This window comes from Periophthalmus magnuspinnatus, chromosome 20, assembly GCF_009829125.3.
Source record: "Periophthalmus magnuspinnatus isolate fPerMag1 chromosome 20, fPerMag1.2.pri, whole genome shotgun sequence".
Taxonomy (NCBI): Eukaryota; Metazoa; Chordata; class Actinopteri; order Gobiiformes; family Gobiidae; genus Periophthalmus; species Periophthalmus magnuspinnatus.
In genome coordinates, this window is record NC_047145.1 from 13,046,594 (window position 1) to 13,068,589 (window position 21,996).

General features: G+C 39.4%; 2 protein-coding genes across 5 annotated transcripts in view; both read right to left on the reverse strand.

Annotated features, from left to right (window-relative positions):
• Positions 1–2,414: 2,414 nt before the first annotated feature.
• Positions 2,415–15,763, reverse strand: gad2 (glutamate decarboxylase 2). Of its 2 annotated transcripts, XM_033985803.2 has the most exons (17): positions 15,687–15,763; positions 14,990–15,204; positions 14,708–14,770; positions 14,461–14,604; positions 13,706–13,939; positions 12,632–12,722; positions 11,720–11,832; positions 11,202–11,317; positions 10,455–10,534; positions 10,319–10,373; positions 9,900–10,016; positions 9,255–9,319; positions 9,087–9,165; positions 8,855–9,004; positions 8,637–8,744; positions 7,697–7,786; positions 2,415–6,287 (listed from the first exon to the last, which is right to left on the reverse strand). In XM_033985803.2, exons 2-17 carry the CDS (start codon positions 15,063–15,065, stop codon positions 6,114–6,116), a joined length of 1,755 nt encoding a protein of 584 aa, XP_033841694.1. In that variant the 5' UTR covers positions 15,066–15,204; positions 15,687–15,763; the 3' UTR covers positions 2,415–6,113. The 2 variants fall into 2 exon arrangements, with proteins under 2 accessions (XP_033841694.1, XP_033841693.1); XM_033985802.2 differs by having other exon boundaries at positions 14,990–15,697.
• Positions 15,764–16,817: 1,054 nt separating this feature from the next.
• The window catches only part of myo3a (myosin IIIA), a 55,265-nt gene continuing 50,086 nt past the window's right edge, over positions 16,818–21,996 (reverse strand). For 2 of the 3 annotated variants that reach the window (XM_055229960.1, XM_055229958.1), the window contains 4 exons: positions 21,273–21,364; positions 20,598–20,638; positions 18,049–18,270; positions 16,818–17,256 (listed from right to left, as the gene is read on the reverse strand). In XM_055229960.1, the coding sequence (XP_055085935.1) occupies positions 17,142–17,256; positions 18,049–18,270; positions 20,598–20,638; positions 21,273–21,364 (470 nt within the window). In that variant the 3' untranslated portion in view covers positions 16,818–17,141. The remainder of the gene's footprint in view (positions 17,257–18,048; positions 18,271–20,597; positions 20,639–21,272; positions 21,365–21,996) is intronic. The other variant, XM_055229959.1, reaches the window with a different exon arrangement.

The following is a 21,996-nucleotide window of genomic DNA, read 5'->3' on the forward strand; positions in this document are numbered from 1 at the left end:
TAATTAGGATGTTTTGACATGTTTTAACTTTGGACCACTGCAAACCATTTAAAATTAACTGGTTTTGTTTTTAACATTTTTAAGACAGTGAAAATATTAAGTCTATTTTCCATAATGTCTTCTTTAACCTTTCCAGAGCACATTTAACACCTTTATTTTCTTCTGTCAATATCTATCTGCAGTATTTTTTTGTTTCTGTCTGGAATGTATCAGTTGGCTTCAGGTTGATAACAGCAATGCTATTTTATCCCTGACTGTGTTTGTAACATGCTGAGGCTCTGATGCTCTCTACTAAATGACTTTATAATGGCTCTATAGTGGTGGAAATATTTAGACTGTGGGAGAGCGGGCTTCCTGTCAGGCTGATGGGAATGAATGGAGGTCACGTGACATCCCCATCTGTAGTCGGAGGATACATGCTTGATGAAAATTAATGCACAATTAATGGCCAACCTTTACAAAGTGAGTGAGTCTCTTAAGATTTCTAGTCTAAGATTTATTAGTCAGCTTATTTGTAGACATTTCACGAACATCTGCCAGTAGATGTGGAAGGAAGGGCATCTTGCTTGGCAGCTAAAGGCACAGTATGATTCCATGATTCTGAACATTCTCCATAGGTAAGTGATACAGGAGAAGATTATAGCCAAAGGAACAGCATGTCCATGGAAACAAGCTGGACAAATAAAAATGAGTTTTGTGGAGATGAAAGCCTGCTCAGAGATGCATGTTTTTCTGTTTTTCACTGCGAACAAGCAAAATGATTTTTTTTTGTTAAAAAGTTAATATTCTGTTGCTTTAAGTAGGCTACAATTCCTTAATTCATTTATTTTTTGTAACGCCCAAAATCACAACAACAGTTGTCTCGAAGGGCGTTACAATACAAATACAAGTGCACTTAACAGCTCAAGTAAAGTAAACAACTGTGACTATTAGTTATACTAATCTCACAGTAAAAATGTGGTTCATTATGTCACCTTTTTCCATTCAAGTTGATTGAATGCATAGATTTTGTAGCAAAATTTTAAAACTCAAATGGTTTACTTTGGATGAACATAAAAAATGGACAAGGCATAGGTTACTTTTTAAAATTTTTATTTCTACACTGGTACTGTGTTAGAAGTAGGCCACAAGTTACTGCTACTGCTACAACTACAATCACAACTACTACAACTACTACTAGTACTACTACTAGTTGGAAGTAGTATTAGTAAGTCTGAATTGACTTCTAAAATTCAGAAGTTATTTGTTCAAGTCATTTTCCCACAGCACAGTTTTAAAACATTCTTAAGCACCTGCTAATTCTTTTATGGCTAACACTACGGTCCATTTGTCGGACTGAGTACCATAAACATAAGTTATGACTACAGCTCGTGCTAGAGGTCTGCGGCCTATATTCTAATGGCCAGTGTCATGGATAATAACTCTTTATAGGTTTAAACACAGAGGTGCCAACTTCTGCTTCTGATTGTACATCTGGTTTAAATAGTCTTATTATTACTGTTCTCCTTCTTTATAGGTTAAAATATGACATTTAAAAGCAGGAAATGGCATGGGGAAATGCCAATAAAATCATATTAATATCTGAATGTGTATATATTTTCAACTTAAAAATGATTAGGTGAGAAGCCATGTCAGTAGTTTGGGTTATAAAATATGCAGCATTGCAAAGGCTATGAAAATGTATCAGCCAAACAGTTCTTTTTAAAATCAAGGATAATTTATGGAATAATTTGCTACATTTCTTTTGCAATAGGCCTATGTGTAACTCATCTACCAACAAATAGGTTCCAGATGCATAATGTTTAAACACACTAATGTGTTTATCTCAGTACGTGGAAAATTCCTGAAGGTAAAATACAAATAGCTCACTATTACTCAGAAAGTGTCAGCATATCAGTGAGTAAATTGTGAGGAAATAGTGCCATCTAGTGGGTAAGAAAGGAATAAATAGTATGTCCTACAAGTTAAATATTATCTTTTGTAAACTGGATTTCTCAGGTGTTGCCGGTGTAAACTATATATGAGGGTTATCAAAAGTATAGAAAAACAGATTCAACAAAAATACTCTAAAACAAAACTAGTATCGAAAATAGAATTTAATTTAAGCAGGTATCGATACTGAAAGAAATCAAATAACTGGATAAAATGTCCTGAACAGTTAAGTCAGTTTAGTTTTAACAGAACTCAGAATAACCAAACTGGTATTGAGTCTATTTAGTTTTCTTAGTACGGAAATGAAGTTGGAAATTTTAGTACCGTGACACTATTATATATTGAGTTACATTTTCAAAGGAATATATGAAATTATTTTAGCCTGTATTATTTTTGTTGCCTTATTTGCATGAGAAATGCTGAAAAAGTGCTAAGAAAATTCAAGATCTTTGGTTCCATAAAGAAAAAAATAAGACAGTAGATTGAATAGACAATATTTATTTCTATCTTCTTAAGAGTAACATATAGTATCTGAGGACAAATGAATGTTTAAGAGAAGCGAGCACATTGGTTTGCAGAATATATCATGAAATTGCACCATATCCAGAGAACATACTGCACTCTGGCTTAATATCTGTTACAATAAACAATAGTTCTGTAAAAGCAAATATTCATATAATATCTATGCATTGACAATAAATAGTATATTACCACTCATACATCCCATTAGATTGACTCGGTATTTGGTAAAGACGGGTGCTGCTGATTTCACACCATGACACAGGTCACCATGGAGACCGCCCAAACAGACCCACGGTGGGCAGCCAAGAAACACTGGAGGAAAGATATACGCGTCACTGCTACCAGAGGCTAAGCGCCAGAAAGAGAGAAAGATAGAAGTCATACAGAGCAGAGCAGAAAGCAGCGTTCCCATAGACATGCGGAGGGACTACACACATATATAAGAGGCTAGGATCCAAGCAGCGACAGGCTCAAGCAGAAGAGAAAGACAGAAGAAAGAGAGCTCTAAGCGCAGAGAAGAGTAATGCAAGGCGAGGTTAGCATGCTTAGCACAGGAGAGTTACACCAAGCAAGGACATAGAGATCACATGTAAAGGCTAGAGCGACAGAGCACTATTCTACAGGCCGGCTATACATCCCACACTAATGCTAATTACAAAGCTACACACACTGGTATACGGATATAGAATATATAGAAATAGATAGATAGATAGCACAGGATATCAAACAAGCTGGATAGGCAAGGCATAGCATGCACGTGCAAAGGAAGCAGCGATCTAGCAGCAGCAGCAGAGAACAGAATGTCCAAGACCACCACAGGGACTTTGTATAGGAGCGGAGTCTCATGTTGTCTGTGTCACAGTGTGCACCCATTCACTGTGCACCTATTCAATACAAATATACACTTTTCAAAAGGACTTTTCTCTTTGTTTTGTGGACTCTACTTTGGGATGTAAGATGGTTACATAGTTCTTTACTCAGCAAAAATAAGCCTCTTTTGGAACAGACTCTTGCTTTGACACATTCAGACCAACAAGCTTGAGTTACATATTTGAAACAGCCACTTAGAAACAACCATGGAACATTGCACATTATTGGGTCATGAGTATACTCTAAAGTGCACGGCCTCCTGTGGGAGGAAAACGAGACAATACTGTAATACTAAGGCAACAAACAAGAGATATACAGACACACTAAGTACACATCGGCACACACTGTCAAGTATCACTTGTGCACAAACACAGCTTCAGAGTTCTAATGGCTTTGCATAATGGTCAGAAAGCCACGCTGCACCTCCCCTCTCTGACAGCCAGAGGCAGAGGCCACCATTTCCTTTAAAGCCAGTCCCTGAAACATTTCTTTAAAAGAGTTGGAGTCACAAACCAAGTCAAGTATCTGACATACGAACACACAGGAAAAAGCCTAACAACACGGCTGTGCTGAAGATAGAGAAAATATGGTTAGCTCACAAATAGTCTCTGCTTACATGTCTTATATACACATATGTATACACAAGGATATGTACTTAGGACATCTTGAAAGTCTATTTACACTCTATGATTGTACACTGAGCGACCATGAAGAGCAAATTGTGCTTGTCTAACTTCTAATAAAATGCTACAGACCCTCAGCTTAGAGCAGGGTTCACCTGTGACCTCCAGGTATGAGCTCACTACTCTACTCTGATGATTATCCTTGACCACACCAGATTACACTGTTTGGAATTGTTTTGCAGTTTTTACAGATCCGAATATTGCTTGTGAATTAACTAAACTGCAATGCTAAGGGAGACACCTGTCCCTAATGATTTAGTGCAAGTCAGGTATACATGAGCTGCTATCTGGTTTTCTTTTCGAGTCTAACTCCGATAGTGCCAGTACTTGCAACACCCTGGCTTTCACTAAGTGCTTTTGAACAACCTCTGAGAATGACAGTGAGTAGGTTTGTATCAAGTTACAATCCTTATTATCTCAAGGCATACCACCATGTTTTAGTCTTTGGTTGCCCCATTAAAGTTTCAGACATGCCTAAATGAAATTCTAAAAATATTAAGGATCATAACTTTACATGACCTCGAATGGCAACACTGTTTCTATTATTACCCTCATATGACACAGAAAGCACCTACATACAGTGGAATATACGGCTTGATTACAAATGGTCCCACATATACAGTAGCTGGTGGCTTACAAAATGACAGTTCTTTACATGTAATTAACAACACTACTGAACTTCGTACTACTGTTCCATGCATAAAAACAGGTTTGAGTTATTGGGGGGTGCTGTCCTGGCGTTACCAGCAGAGAATTGTGCAGAGGTGAAGGCAGTTACTCAAGCTGAGGTAAGGTGAAGTGCTATTTTTCATTTACAAGTTCCAAATGTTAAGTTACAATAGAACACAAGCACGTTTGGCACTTACCAACGGCAAAATGATAATAATGGTTTCCAAAAATAACGTCTTTCTATTGCACAAGCGTATCAGATCACAAAAGTTACAAACGTACGTCACTTACACTACTCGAAGAAGTCTATGCCACTATAGGGAAAGTAGACAGAAGCGGTTTGCCTTTTGGACCAAGGCTGTCCACAGAAAAGCTACAATACATATATGATTATATCTATAGAGTTAATTTTTTTTCAGTATACTCTTAAATAGGGAGGGAAGAGAGAGGGTATCACTTTATAACTACACCTTAATTAGCCTTAATAAAGCATGAACAAAGGCTTAATTCATAATGAGCAAATTGTTTATTAAAATGATTCAGGCTTTGTAACTACTTAAGTAACGGGTTAGGAGTTTAGGGCTCTAGGCCTTTAGTTGTTTAGGCAATTAATCGGTTGATGGTGATGACCACAATTTGTAGGCTATCAGTCAACTAGACTATGCTAACCATTGTATTTAGATAAGACTTTATAACAGCAGAAAGGAGGTGTTAGTGAGTGAGTGACTGAGTTGAAGATTTTGTATTTTTTGGTATTGTAATGATCTTACATTTTGTGTTTAGTTCAGGGTTGATACCTTGTGTTGTTCTTGTAACTGTAACTGTTTATGTGTTGTTGTTGATGTAACTGCTTTTGTATGTGACACTTGGTTGATGTGAGAATTCTATTCAGCAGTTACTGGCCTGTTTTGGAGACTGGCTCTACTGAGTTGAGACTGCTGTTGTTTTGCTCTTGTTTTGGCGTGGGTTGCAGCAACAGTAGCCGTTGTGTTCAGAAAATAAACAGCCAGAAGACATTTTCCATGTTTCCTTGCACAAGAACGATTTTATATGTAAAAAGGCAAATTAAATTTGTGGGTCAATACATTTTCCTAAAAAAAAATCTAAATTTTCGTGTAAATGGTTCAATTGTTGTCTTATTAATGTATTTTGGGTCAGACACACACAGATCCCAAATAATTTTAAGAGCTTTTGCCATGCCCTCTTTTTAGTTGACTAACTGATCGGATATGTCCTTAGTTGACCAAGAATTTTTAAGTACTTACTAAGCAAGAATCAATTTGTTCTTGAATTAAGTATTTGTTCCTTTATTACGTCGATTAAAAGTGGAGTTATTATGAAGTGCTACCAAAGAGAGAAAAGGAAGCTTTACCAGTACATTCACCACAAACATCATCATCCATCAAAGGGGGGGCATGAGGACAGGGCAGAGGAGTCTTATAGGTCCTGTCCCAGCCTTTCGATCTCCTCAATAAGAAAGTCGATGTCCTCGAAGGTGGCGGCTGGGTTGGAGATGACCATGCGGAAGAAGTTGACCTTGTCCCCCTGCGGCTGGTAGCTGACCATGGTGGTGCCGTATTCCATCATGCGTGCTTTTATCACAGGGGCCACCTGCACCAGCACAAACGCACTTCCATTGTAACACCAGGGAAAAGACACAATAGCTAAGTCACATTGCAGCTATTTCTGTCCACGTACAGTCCTTGTTTGCTCCTCTAAGGGGCGAGAAATGTGGAGTCTGTGACATGTTTGAGCAATGCAAGGGAATTACAGGAGTTTAATTTCTCCAATTCTCCCTATGAAACAAATATTCAACAAACTAAAATGTCACAAATTGCTATCACTCAATAAAACAAATGAAGAGTAATAACAATAAGCAATGTATTTATTTAGTTGTAGTTTGTATTATTTAAAAGTTGAGTGTATATGTTTTTGCAAAGAGATTATTTCTCTTCTACAGTGAGAATTCTGTCCAGTTTATTAGTAAACACATCCAGATACATATTAATATATTAATTTCAAAACATGTTTTTGGAAGTTTAAGCTACAGATTTGGCCAGTTTTACCAATTACCTACATAACTGCAGTCTTTGCAATTTCACTTTACTTTGAAACAAAGGCTGGAAACATTTTTACCTGAATCATATTGGTATCATATAAACATATCTACTAAATACATTACTTCTGAGACCAGAAGTCCATAATTCTAGTGTCTAATCTTGTTCTTGCACCTTCCTTGTAAAGATAAGTAGGACCTCATCAGTGCTCATCCCCCCGATCCGTGTATGTGTGTCATTATCCGCAGCCTGTGACAGCTGAACGTGACAGCTGTGTGCTCCAGAGCTGTGACTGCTGCTGCCACGGACAGGGTTATCTCTAACTCCAGGCCTCATGTGGGTCTTTGTAGTGGCACCTTCAATTACAACTTTGAAACTTACTCTGCTTGTAATTTCACAACACTCGCCATAGTGACTTTGACTCACAACATGTTTGTACATATGAAACATGTAAACAATTTTCAACAAAAACAAAAAAGTGCATTAGTGCTGACTGCTTACAGACTTGAACTTTCCCAAAACATCAAGTTATTCTACTTTTCTAAGAAAGTTTAAATTATTTTTTTTAGCAGAATACTTTTTCCTTTAAGATTTGAGTATTTTAAAATCAAATCTAATTGCATGTCATCTTCCACAAATCTGCATAGTTACCCCCTCCCCAGCAGGTCTAGAGAGAGTCAGGGTCACATTCATCGGAAGATAAATTTAAGCACTGACCACTAAAACCAACCAAACATGACCACTGTCCTTGTTCTAAGTAAATATTGGAAAACGTACTGTAACCATTTAGTACTAAAGGTCATACAATGTAATAAGAGTTATTTGTATAGCTGCCTCATGGTCCATCTGTTCACACTGATTGTCGGTGACGACAAAATGGCTTCTCGGACAGCACAGTTTTATCTTACTGTGTGTCTGTAATGTCAATGTTTTTCCAGCCCAGTATTTTTCCATCTGACCCACCTTATGCAACTGTTTCTTTTTCTCATCTTTGTCCTCAATGTAGCGGACCCCGGGGGGCAGGTACCAGAAGCAGACGTTGGTGTGCTGAGGCTGTGGGACGAAGAACACAGAGTGAGGCAGGTGGATACATATTATTAAATATAAATTTAACTGTCTAATCTATACATCTGCAATGGTTTTTGATCCACATCCTTATCACACAACACTTTAGTCCCATGTAATTAGCTGCATAATAATAAGTAAACTTATTTTTTACTATTATGTTACATGTACAGCACTCCTCCCCCACTTTTTTCCAGTATTGGAAGTGTGGTTCAGTCTCCTTGTTGTGTCTCTTAACTATAACCTCTTCCTGGTTAGATCTCTGGTGTCTGAGAGCAGGATGCATTACCCACAGGCGAGCAGCCGCGCACATATCCTCATTTATACTGGCCTGTCTCTCTGTGCACTCTGCATCAGATGGATGTAATAGCGCAATGGGAGGTACAGACCAGTGAGCACCTGGGCTGGTGCCCAAAGGACTTGGCTCTCTCCCCATCACCCACTTGGTGAGGCAGACCACAGCCTTTTATAGCTCAGCAAGAAAACAATAGACCTTAAGGAAACAGTGTGTTCTCTATACATGACTGTGTGTGTGCAGGCACTCTCAAAAATCAAGTGTTTGCCTTAACAGCCCTGTCATAGGCTGTATGCTGTGTGTGCATGTCCCACACTGCTCTATTCATATGCATAGAGGCAATTATGGCCTATTACGCTATTCATAAAGCATAATAGCAGTGCATTATACTAGCGGCCAGTGGTAAAAAAGGCATTCATCCAGCACAAAGCAGGGGCACCCCATGTCCCTGTCAAGTTCCCATAATGACACTAAATACACTGAGATACAGTGAGTGCTTTGGGCTGTTACACAGTAGTGTAAGTGCAAGTACTGTGGACGTACTTTTCCATCAAAGACCATCTCATATCCTTCTCTGTCCTTGATCTTGTTGTATAGGTACTCGGACAGCTCCAGACACTTGTCTATCTGAGCCTCAAAGCCAATGGTGCCCTGTAACCACAAAAACATGGACAAAAGTTAAATATCAAATATTCAGAAAGGATTTGGTACCAGTTACAAATGCTACTAAAAGATAAAAAGTGAGAAGGTTAAAGGTATACCTTGGCCCTCCACATGAGCCATAGTTTGAAGATGTCTACGTGACGTCCACACTGCAGGGCCTTGTCTCCGGTGTCATAGGACAGGTCGTAGTGCTTGTCCTGCTGAAACAGGTAGCACGCATGCATCTGGTTGCAGCTCTGCATCAAACCCTGTCAGCACAGTGAAGATTAGTCACATCATGCTCTGTGTATCAGTCATAGAAAATATTAGATATGAAAGTGATAAATGTACCTCCTCTCTGACCAAGAGAGCAGAACATTGCAGAGGCACACCCATCATCTTGTGTGGGTTCCATGTCACTGAATTGGCCCTGCACAAAAACAAAGCATTGGTGAAGCATTTTATAGGTTTGGTCAGCTTTTTTATGATACCACAATAATGATTGTAATAACAACTTGCCTTTCAACACCATCCAGCTTCCACCGGTGTCTCCTTGACATCAGCAGACTCCCTCCCCAAGCACCCTGATCACAAACATGCATTAATAAAGGAAGAATATGTACACTTATTCAGCAAAATGGAGTGTGATTATAACTATTTCTTATAACAGCCTTTAATATTTAATTGGCAATAAGAATTGCCATCATTTCTATCCCAACTGTAATATACACTTTGCTGACAATTAATTGGTTTGAACATACAAATTAATCAGAGCTGAAAAACAAGTTATGATTTTTCCAGCAGAGCTGCTTGAAAAATGATAGACAAAGACATTTGTGTCTCTAATAGAGCCATCCCGTGTCAGGTCTGAATCACCTTCATTAATACAGTTCAGAGAAAGCGCCGTGATGGCAAAGTCAGGCCCGGGATGATTTACGGCCTCTGTTCTACTTTTTCCCATCTCCACTGTTAGATAGGAAATGGCTAGCTCCTATCTGGGTCAGGCCACAGCACATAATACATTTGTCACTAGTGAGCTCTAGCTTCAAGCATGTCACTGGTGCCAAAATCTGCTCGGGACAACAAGCACATCTGAGCAGCCCAGGGTGGTATGAAATGTATGCTGTGACTGCAGACATCCAGGGTAATCTTTGTCTTACTCACATCCACATGCATCCAGATGTTATACTTTTTGCAAATATCTGAAACAGCAATAAGTGGATCAAAGGCGCCATAGACAGTTGTTCCGGCAGTTGCGCTAACAAAGAAAGGCACAAGCCCCTGTGCAAAAACAAACAGATGATTGGATTAGGTGTGGCGCCCTCTGTTGAGAACATTAGGAGGTGACACATGTTGAAATGGTCAATTAGCAGCATAACTACAAGCAAAATCATAGTTGCACAATTGTGAGAGCTTTAATCATAGCATACGTTTGTCATTTTATACTCAGGTTTCATACATCCAAAATCAAAACCTACTTTAAATATCTCTCAGTATTTTCAAAGTCATATTAAAATCACTCAATAGTGAAATAATAATCCTTCTATTTGTAGTAGCTAGTGTTATAATTTGCATAAGATTACCTTCTGTTTGGCCTCCAGTATTCTTCTCTCAAGGTCGGCTGGGATCATTTTGCCGCTGTCAACACACAGAAAAGCTTGAGCTGCTTGAGATGTTGGTGAATCGCTAGCTGACTGATAATTTACCTCTAGTTAGTACCTTTCATCTGCTTTGATGCATACCACGCTCTCTGTGCCAATGCCCAGTGCTGCCGCACCTTTTTTGATGGAGAAATGGCTCTGAGAAAGAAGCAAATGCAGCCGTGAAAAGCCTAATATGTGAGAATGCAGGTGAGGTCACAGCAGGAGATGTAATGAGAGTGTGCTAGCGTGTAACTGTTTGTGTCAGGCTTGAAGCTTTAGGCTCAAAGTGGTTCAGATGTCCTTTAGAGATAAAGCAGTATGTGACAGGCCTGTGTGAATGGTATGCAAGAGCTGAACTAAATGTCACTATTGAAAACACTGTCACGTACAGTTTAAGCACAGCCCAGTATTTTGTATTTATATTCCTAAGCATAAATTATTTGATTTCAAAAATGTAATTTGTATATCGACATTTGAAATGTTCAATGGTGCATTACAAATTTATGTAAATCAAATGCTCATATCATGCTAAATAAAATAATGAAGATTAAATCATAGAGTAGGATTTAAAATATTTGGGGGAATGTGTATAATATATTTTAGCATCCATTATTTTTTAAATAATAATGCTGCTGTAAAAATAACATTAGTTATTATGAATTAATCAATTATCAACCACTGTACAACATTAATTTAAAATGGAGGGAAATTTATTCAAATTATTGAATAAATTATTACAATTTGTAAACCAGATAAATAATGTCTACTGACTAACTGATATATTGTATAATCATTTTTAATCCAATGTAAAAGTGTGGCCTACGTGCTCGGATGTGAAGGCCACCAGCTTGGGGATGCATGACATTCCTTTCTCCTTCACTTCAGGGAACATCTTGAATCGGGCCAGCAGCATGGCGTACATATTGGAAATAGCACCACCTAGAGGACAGACACATCTCGGTCATTCTGACAAATTGCAGCTTCAAATCCAGTGTGATGTGGGCTTTTATTTGCTGACACTAAAAAGGAAAAATGCGATATACAAGGGCAGGGTGAATGGGGAATGTTTTCAAAATCAGCTTGGTGTTTATCTTGTCGCAGCCAATCAAAGCCTTTGTCTTGTCCAATGGCTGCTGCTCATGTTGTGCCAGGGAAAATGCAAATGAGAAATTAAAGTCTCCGGACAACGAAGGCTTAAGTCAGAAAAGAAAATGATTTCATGCTAATTAGCTTTGAACCAAGGCCCGTTAATATAATCAAAATGCAAATAGACACATTTGAGCACAAGTGGACCATTCCATTCTTCATCGGAGGGGTGTGAGGTTGGCACAGCTTACATACCAGGAGAGAAAATGCCATCTCCGCGCCCATCCGACCAGCCAATGATCTCCCTCATCTTCTTCAGAGTGACGTATTCCAGCAGCACAAAGACAGGGGCCACCTCATACGTGAACCTAAAATTAAACACATGGCAGTTTAGACAAATATATCTGCAGGTGCGACGGAAAGAGACACAGAGAGGAATGATAAATAAAGTTAATAAATAAAATTATATAAAGAGGGACCTGTCCTGAATTTTTTAAATCTTGATCTATATCAAAACTATTTTATTTACATATGTTTACTATTGAAAATTACATTCAATTGTCTAAAAAAGCATATTTTTCATTATCATAGTGGTATCAAAATTAATATAGAGTATTAAGTCTTTTCTGTAGTCAAGTTTGATATAATATAGTTTGATATAATATTATATATACATAAGCAAATTTATATAAAAAAAAATAAAAAAAATATATATATATATATACACACACACACACACACATATATATATATAGTTATTCTTACATGACGCACAATGCATTAAAAACGCTCCTTGTGTAAAGACTAGTCCGGCTTTCCTTTGCCTTTGCCAAGGGAGTTTATCACCCAAAACCAGACACTCAAATTTGCAGCAGATTAGTCCGAATTTAATTTCAGAGCTAATTTCCCCTCTTGAATCCCCATGGGGATCAGAGGTGACAAGGAGGGATAAAAGGCAGAAGTAGGAGGGGTGAAAGGGAAGGGTGAAAGGGAGGGGCCAAAGGGGCGCGTGCTCTTTTATTTCCACGCTTTTCATTCGCTGTGATTGAGTGGGGAAAAAGCAGCTATCAGCGGCAGCAGACCCCACATAGACAGCCAACAGACAAGCCGGAAATAGAATTCATTGTTATTATCATTACAATCAGGCGAAACAGGCCACATACTTACATATTGGTGTTGGCTGTGGATGTTAGCCAGTCAGCTGCTAGTCCGACCATGTCTAAGCCTGTAGAAAGCTGATTGAAGTACCTGGGGTGGGCTGAATCAGACAGAAATCATTATGGAAGTAAGTCGGGTGCAATTTGAACATTTCATCTCCTGTAAATAAAATAAAAAAGGGTGTCTTTATGGTGACTGTAAGTTTGGAAAGAATCTGCCATCTTTAACCACTTAATTGTAGGTTGCATATGCAGCTGCCATGACATTTTGAGGCATCTTTAGAAATTGTGAAAACATTTTTGGAGAAACAGGATGGCAGGATGGGGGAAACACAGCAATTAAAACGTAAAATATACTGACATAAAAGAGGAGGCATCTCCTAATTATAAACATTGTTACAAGCCAAAATGCACCAGAACATGTCTGTGAAAAGTAGGCATATATTTTTTGGATAAATTTGAACTCGTCTGCTCTCCTGTCAGTCAGTTCAGAATAATGGACTTGGCCCGTGAAGCCCGGTTATTAGGCTATTATGTGCTCCTTGGTGAAACAGATTTACTGCGTCACCATTTATCGGTCTGGTGGCCATGCAGCAGCTGAAAAAAGGACAAGTCCCTCTCTGCTTTTTGTAGGCGTGCTCCATTATCCCCTAACAGAGCTATTTTTACACGTGCGTATTTGAACCTAATTTCGGTGTAAAAAAACATTTATATAAGTGGATATTTTGGACTTAATTTTATTCTAATTTTAAACATATCCTAATAATTCGTTTAAGGCTATTTTGTTTCCTTTCTCTGCACGTTCTTGAACATTGTAGCCAAGGTCAAAAGAAGTTTAGCCAGATAGCCTAGATAATTGACTAATAAAAGCCTCCATTAGTTGTACTTATAATTAGACCTGGATAAAATTAGTCTACTCGAATAAAAATGCGGGCCTAATTAATTTCAAGTTACGCACAATTAATTTGGTCGTAAAATTGCTAAATTGTAACGCGTTTCCTTTGATAAAACCTGGACAGGGTCTACTTTCTATCTCCGCCATGTTTGTTCTCATAATGAAGGCTTCTCTCTGAACGTGGCCTACCTGTTTTGATGGCGTACTTGAGCGTGGCGCGGCAGCTGATCAAGATGTCATCGAGCGAGGCGGGCTGGCTCTGGAGCTCCCAGTTGTTCATCTGGAGCAGCTCGTTCGGGTAATGGAAGTCTATCACTTTAGTCTCCCGATCAAAGGACTCCACGATGTAGGCCAGTAAAATGTCCACTACCTCTTGCAGGAACGTCATGGTTTTGGAGTCTCCATCCGCGGCCGGGAGCAAGTCTGCGCAACATTCCAACAGAAGGTGCGTAAAACAGTTTTTTTCCCTCCCACGGATATATCTTCAAAACATTTAAATGGGCCTTAATAAAAAAGTAAAAATGCTGTGTTCTTTTCCTGATTTTTGATCTTATTAAAATAGCCTACAGCCAGAATAACACCCTTGGCCTACGTGTATTTAAAAATAGTTCTTATTTATAGGGAATTTGCCAACGCACCAGAGCGCACCTGCAACGTGTCAGTTTGTTGAAGGTGACCTTAACAAAGTGAGCAGTTGCAGCAAAGACGTCTACTAAAAAAAAAAACAAAAAAAAAAACCAACGATTTTTTATAAATAAAAATTGATGCATATCTTCGTGTCTTTATAATATGTCGTAAAATCTTATGAAAGCCCAGTTAGGCCTACTTTACGTTTTGATTAACTGTGGTGAAGGGCGGGAAACTATTGGGCTAAATATGTCTTTGCGTTTTATTTTTCCAGGAGATGTCATGGCCTCTGCTGTGTGTGTTTGGCGTGCGTGTACCTGTTGAATAAAGGTCAGAGAACGCGGCAGTCTTGTTGCAGGTGCAGGTTTTGGTGCAGCCGCAGCCGGGGCCAGGGGCGCTTGGTGGCGGCTGTTTGGCGCCAGGATCCACTGGTTTCTCTCCTTCTCCCACATTTAGCAGGGCTTTGTGAGAACATACAGTCGATGACAAAAGGATCCGTAAGTAACAAACCAATATTTTAACACGGTGAAAATTAGGTCAAGACAACAGCTTATCCAAACATACCACATAATTTTGATCCAATTCCTACAGGTAATTTCTGGGCCGCTGCTTGGCACCAAGCCCTGGCTATAAAGAAAATCGATGATTAATAAACAGAATAGAATTATGAGCGTCTGGACAATCATTTGGATTAAATGTTCTTCTAACACGTGCCCCGCGCCTCGTGGGGCAGATAAGGAAGGCAGACAGAAAAAGAAAACAGGCCCATTGAGCCAGTGAACGGGCGCTATAGAGCAGTGAGGCTATGTGCGCTTCTTGTCAAGGAAAAAACAAAGCGCCACTCACGCGTGCTGGGGCTCTGACTCCCGGGGTTTGCTCCCGTGTTGTCCGCGCCCAGGGACCAGAAGCCGTGCGATGCCATGGTTATTTAGGAGCTGCTCGACGCTCGCAGACCGGAGCCCATCCACGCGATGACCGGGAGCTGTTCACAGCGGTGGTGCTGAACCTGGACAGGCTGCTCCAAATCCAGCCGCGCATCCGACTCTCTCGGGCTTTAGGCTCTAGACAAATCCCAGGTAAATGAAGGAAAACACAGAAAGAGTCCACAGTGTTTGCAGAGGTCCACAGGTGCACAGCCGCGCTGCACGCAGCAGCGTCTCCACTGATCCAACAGCTCTCTTCACTACCCGCGCGCACGCTCCGCGCTCCCACGCAAAGCACGCTCTTTTGGCTCCCGAAATATTACATCAACACAAAAGCTAAATTTGACCAAAGTAAAGCTACATTGATAGAAATAGACTTTAGAAGTGGTTGATTTTAACAAAAAATAAATTCAAAACAAAAGTATAAGGGGTTTAACGTCGTCAAAAAGCTGCTGGAAGCCGTGGTTATGCAGCACGAACCATCTCTAATTGTAAGCCCCCTAAATTTCACGTCACTAAAGAAATCCCTCCGTGCTTCAGCTCAGGTCATGACGAAGGGTTTTGCGTCTGTGCGTCGTGACTCCATACATTCCCAACATTGTGTCCTCTGCTTAACTTACCCTCCATACAGACAGTGCAGCCAGCTCATTTATGTTCCACAAATTGCAGACCTACTTTGTTGTAGAGCGACGCCTGTAATTGGCCGCCTCCGGGAGGAGGAAGCAGCAGGGCGGTGAGGACACTTGGCTAAAATACATGACGTGCGTGTGGCACCCTCCTCTACAGGCATTGCATGGTGGGGCGTCACCAGTTTGAATTTTTACCATTCACACATCAGTGTAAATCCAGAGTATTTGGAGGAAAAAAAGTGCCGGGTTTTAGAAGTCTCCACTTTTAGACTCCATGAAGTACAATAGTATACTTTGATATAAATTCAAACACCAAAAATTCTTGACTGATGGACAGCTAATTTAAAATTATACTATCAAAATGCAGCCTCAATTTTGGGTAGTTTCACACTGGGAATTAAATCTTTACCAAAAAGCAGGAGTTAAAAGTGTCCACCTGACATCAGGTGAAAATGCAATCTGATCCAAACCACACATTTAGTTCTATCAATGAATTAATGAGTTGAAGCATATCTTCTATCTGGAACAAAAACACCAATAAACTTGATCTATTTGAATGTGGGACTAGTGTCTGGGGCTTTGGTGCATGTGCTTTGTATGTTGTAATATCAATACTGTCCAAACTGCACATTTGTAAAGCACAAGTCTGCGTTTACCTTCTTTAGTCACATATGTTCTTACTGCATGGTTGTGCTGTGTTCCCATTGTGTTTTCATACATGTAGTTCTGTCCATTCAGCGTGAGCTTGAAAATTCACTAACATTCCCTGTGGGGCATTTCTCCATTGAAATGTCACATACAGGTCAGGGGTTCAATCTCACTGAAATGCTCAAGAAAAGAGCAGCCTGGTGATGACAGTGTGATACCAGCACAGCTTCAAAAAGGCTTCATGAAACATCTGCATTGTTTGAAATAATGTATAATTCATAAAATAGTAATATGGTTTGGGCTGTTGGCTGTGGTATTTCTTTAGCCCCCATGTAAGAAAGAGAGCAAGAAGGTTACTTATAAGCAGTGATTGAAGGAATAAATTATTACCTTTCATAGTAAATATTATTTGGTAAAATTATGATCTAGTAGCTTCTATAGTAGCTTTAAAATTAATTGAGACCTTACTTTTCATTTTAAGAGACAGGCCCACTGGTGCACAACAAATCAATACATGCAACTGCTCCATTCTGAAAATACGGGGCTTTCATTTATTTACACGTGATAACTAATAAAAGTCAAACAATAGACCGTGTATGGCAAGACCTTTGAACAGACAAACATACACTCAATTATGAACAAAAGAGAAAGATTAACCAGACCATTATAGTTCAATACTTTTCCATTAATAGTCTCTATTATTTTACATTATTATACATGATTAAAAGTATCTACAATTGTCATTGCAAAAGTCCATTGTAAGAGCATAATTTGTTGATGCAGAATTCCCAGGTGCAGTCAGTACTGCTTGATGAGCCTCTGCCTCTGTGACGTCTTCCTCAGCAGGTGTCTGAAGTCATATGGGTTGTCCTCTTTGTGACTTTCTGTGGAGACCATTCTCGGGACAGAGTTCCTACACACAAACAGCAGTGATTGTGACTTTGAGCTCAGACAGAGTGCAGAACTGAGTAGAAAAAACAGAACCACGAAAGATGTAGTGAAGAGTGAATAGAAGAAAAACATGGAGTGATTCATGTTCAGGACAGATTGTCATTTATCATATGTGTGTGCTGTCAGGAGGAACGGCCCGCAGCTCTGGGGGAAATACATGTACATACAGTCATTATTATACTGTTTGACCAGGCACACATGTGGTACAGACACACTGCCTGGATCACAGATTTTATATCCGAACATGGCCTCAGTAGTGAACGCTCATGTTTCAACTACCAGTTTGTATGGCGTTTGATTTTTATTGGATAGTTGCCTGCGAAACAAAAAACATGTGACATCTCATATGTTAATGTGACATCTCAATATTCTATTATAGTAGCTAGCAGACAGATTAAAATTCTATGGTAGAGTTTGTGGTTTAACTGTCAGATTGCAGATTTATTGACCTTGTTTATGGTTAGCATCTTAGTCATTACTGGGCTTGTCCACATGAAACAAAAACTGCCACAAAGTCCAACACCTTTGCTGTTAGAATGAATAAACTAAGGTAAAGTTATAAAATAAAAACAAAAATATTACATCCACCCCCATCTGAAATTATGGCATGAAATTCTAGACCTTGAATGCAACCTATTGCACTCAACTATAGCAATAGCAATATGTTTCTATAGTTAAATCATGCTGTCCAGACCAACAAAAATTGCAGTAATTAGTAGCAAATGTTATTAAAAATATTTCTGATTGGACAAACCTGTTTTCTGAGTTCCGTCTTTGAGGCAGCTGTTCGGTCAATGCCCTCTCCCTCTGCCCTCTCGTTTCTGGAGACACACTTCTGCTCCCAGACCCTCTCTTCTCTGGAGACACACTTCTGCTCCCAGGCTCTGGCCTCTCCTCAGACTGGCCCCTCTCTGGGGTGGAGGTGGGGGACAGGCCTGGGTAGTACTTGTCATCTATGTCGAGTAACTTTCCAGGACTGTAAGACAAACAAATTGCATTAAAACAATTATTGTCATGAGGTATATAAGTTATGTAATCTAAGGGTGAATGGAGAAAGAAATGCAATTGCGTCTTTTAACTTTGTAATCATAATATTTTTTTGAAAAGCGTCATGTGTCAAAGAATAATATAAGGCCTTCAGTTTCCTCTCCAAGTGAACTCATTATAAGATATATGTGATGACTGGCACAATAAAATCATGTTCATATTGGTGTTACTTTCAACATTATTAAACAAATAATAACTTTACACATTTTGGCACACAGGCTGGTGTTGAACAGAAAACATATATTTAATCTCTTAGGGCCACTTCTTGATTTTGAATCATTAGTGAATAACGTGTTTCAGATCTGTTAGCCTCATCCACTTAGTCCCTCTTTTCACTATGATGTTGAACCATGACAGAAAAACAACTGGAATAGGCACAGGCACTTGTTTCCACATGGCTCTCACTCTACAACATCTCTGAATACAATTTTCTATTCAAAGCAGTATCTTCCTTATGATTCTCATCCAACAAACTGCCATTTTCCCATTTCTCAAAATAACTGCTTTAACAATACACCATATTATACTAACATTTTAATTTTTTTTATGTTTACAATTTTTTTGTTGTTAGATTAAAAACATGCATACGAGTGGATAACCAACCTCTTAAAATGCAGTGACTTACAACATCTCTCTGCCCACCACACTGTAAAAAAGCTATCAGTATCACAAAGGCTAGTCTCACTGCGGCTGTTCTGTAGCTGGACCTTTACTTTGACCCCAATATGAACCGAGCCAGAGGAAAACGAACTCCATGTAGATCAATGTGCCTCACATATTTGAACATATGCTGATAACAGATAGTGTACTTCCTTCCAGTAATTATCTTAGCTTAGTTACACTGACACCACACTATATAAGCCGTTTAGTTGTGTTGGAACCTGGACCAGTGGGGACATGGCCGTGCCCTGTTGGTCAGCTTATGGTCGCAGGAGAGCTCCCCTCATCTTTGGCTCGCTGCTATTGCTAACCACCTCTGCTGCTCTGTGGACTGGGCAGCACTGGACTAGATCAGGCTGTAAAGTGTTAAGTGTTTTAGTGAGCAGACTTTGGCTATGAAGCATTCTCCTCTAGATAATAAGCAGACCCATGTGGATACTTGATGACACAGGTTTAGATACAACTAAGATGATAACTGTAGGGCTCTGAATGTGTCAAAAAATATCAGTGTTATTTTGTCTTATTAAAAACAAATAAAATGTATTTCAATATTAATTAAGCAATATTAATTAAGCAATAAGTCAGAACTCTGCTCCAAGCCACATGCTTTTACTGACAGCAGATCAGCTGTGGACCTTTGTATTAAAAACAAACTGAAATTAATCTCGATCCTGATTAAAATGTGATCAATCACACAGCCCTAATTGACAGACTAAGTACATTTTCAAGTACCTGGCAGAACAAAACAATCACATAATTTCTGCTGGTATAACAAAATGACATAGAACCAATCTTAGCATTATTTGAACACATTTAACCATACCACTATTTCTAGTCAGTTGAGTTTATAATGACTGTTCTTACAAAAGATAAGATTATTTGTGAATGCTATTTTGAGAATTGATTAAGCATGTCTTCATATAGGCAATATTCCAAGAACTGAAAGGAAACTGTCTAAAGATAAAGCATATAGCCCATGGAGCGCTGCCAGAAAAACCTGCTTACACAACTTGATAGGGAATACAAACACATTGTTATGTTTAGATGACAGGTACGTCTCCACTGCTCACAATAATAAGAACAACATACATATTTTTCCTCAGACCTTTTGCAAATGTCTTTTTGCTCTCTCTTAAATGCCCTCCCTCCCTCTTATCAGCGCCACACTCGGGCCTGCTCCTCCTCTACCTCCCACTTTCTCTGACTCTGTCCCATCAACCTGCTGTCAGCGCCGGCCTGCGATGCTATCTGTCCTGTTGACCTTCTCGTCCTTAATGATGCATGTAACCAGGCCCTGTCCATCGCTGCTGCTCCTGCCTTTATTTATCTGCTAACAAATGATTACCCTTGATGGTTAGCCCTCCCCACCTGTGTGTGTCTTTTGTGTGTATGTGTGTGGGAGATAGGGGTGTCCTCTCTAACCCTATCGCTCCATCTATCTGCTCTCTCCTTGTGGGATCTGTGTTTAATATGTATGGATGCTCTTACATTATCTCAACATAAGGGTTGTGTTAATGGTAAGGGTGAGGTAGCATGAGCTGGAGGTGATATGCTGAAAGTAAATGAAGTGTAAAAGAAATGGACCTGGTCACTCACCCATCTTTCCTCGATCTGCGCTTATCGTCTTGGACTGAACGCTGTAAAAGACAATAAATGCATTATCGTCATGGGGCTTTTGCCATATCAAAAGTTTTTATAGTACGTTGTTTCAGTGGATAGAGATAGCCTAAAACCTTACTCCATTATTATTAGTAGTTTATGTGCTCGTAGAAAAGCTGTATTTTCTATTAATAGTGACAAAAGTGGTAATTATAATCATGTGACTTTGGGGGTGACAATAGCTCAGTTGGTAAAGTGTTTATTCACTGACCCACAGGTGATTCCAACTCCCACAGATACTGTCGTCGTGTCCTTGGGCAAAACACTTAATCTACCTCACCCCCAGTGTCTGTGTACACTGGTGTATGAATGTGTGTGTGATGGAGTGGTTCCTTGATGTAAAGCACTTTGAATGCCTCGAAGGTGGAAAAGCGCTATATAAAAATGTGACCATTTACCATTTACCATAATCAATCAGTAATGTGTTTGAAAGAATTTTAAAAATCTCAGATTACAAACCAAAATAAACGTAATAATTCAAGTTATTATGCTGCCAGTCATAGATGCATATAAAAAAAGAGAGTAACACTAAACCAACACATGCTAAATGTGATAAATGGAAAATGTGCTTGTTGAAATGAGTTTTTAGAACAGTACAATAGGCTAGCTCACATGGATGAGGTTGTAGTAGGTGGAGTCCTCTGGAGAGTTGAGTGTCTTAGGCTGCTGTGACCTGCGGGGGGTCCTTGAGCTCCTCTTCTCTGCTGAAACAGGACAACAGAACTTATGCCAATGTATTTATTCAGCATCTTTCGCTTTAGATTGGAAGATATGCATTTTTTGTGTGTGCATATGTATTCCTTATAGCAGACAGGTTGTAGTTGCTAGCTTGCTGCATCACAGAAGTGGCAGAACCTATAGTTTTACATTACACACAGCTGGACGGACTACAGCAACCACCCGCGAGTTCCACTCTGACCTTTGACCTTGTCGCCTCTATTGACCTGGCCTCTATCTCCACTGCAGTTTAACCCTAAGGCCTTTGGCGGCTTTGAATTTTCCAACCCCTGACACGCACATAAGTATTCTATAACTTTGTGACAATTCAATTCCTCATCATCACTGTGGCATGAAATGGGAGGTGTTACTTTGTTTCGTATTGTATGTAACTGTCTGTTGATGCGTGACTGTGTTAATCCAATCATAATTCCCATTGACCTTTGCTTACAGCTGGTGATTAATTACAGCTAAGACAGGGGGAAAATGAAACCCAAACAATCCATCACGTGTAAATCTGATGTAAAGGTGCGTTCAAACTTTGTCATTTTCATACTACGACTCCATTTAAAGGTCACCGTGTATTACCCCAATGACGCGAGCCAATTTCACACACTTA

Coding starts and splice junctions, on each gene's coding strand:
- gad2 (XM_033985803.2), bottom strand. CDS start 15,065: ATGGCATCGCACGGCTTCTGGTCCCTGGGCGCGGACAACACGGGAGCA. Junction 14,771..14,989: donor GAGTCAGAGCCCCAGCACGC/GTGAGTGGCGCT, acceptor TTTTCTTTATAG/CCAGGGCTTGGTGCCAAGCA. Junction 13,940..14,460: donor CTCTGACCTTTATTCAACAG/GTACACGCACGC, acceptor AATGTTGCGCAG/ACTTGCTCCCGGCCGCGGAT.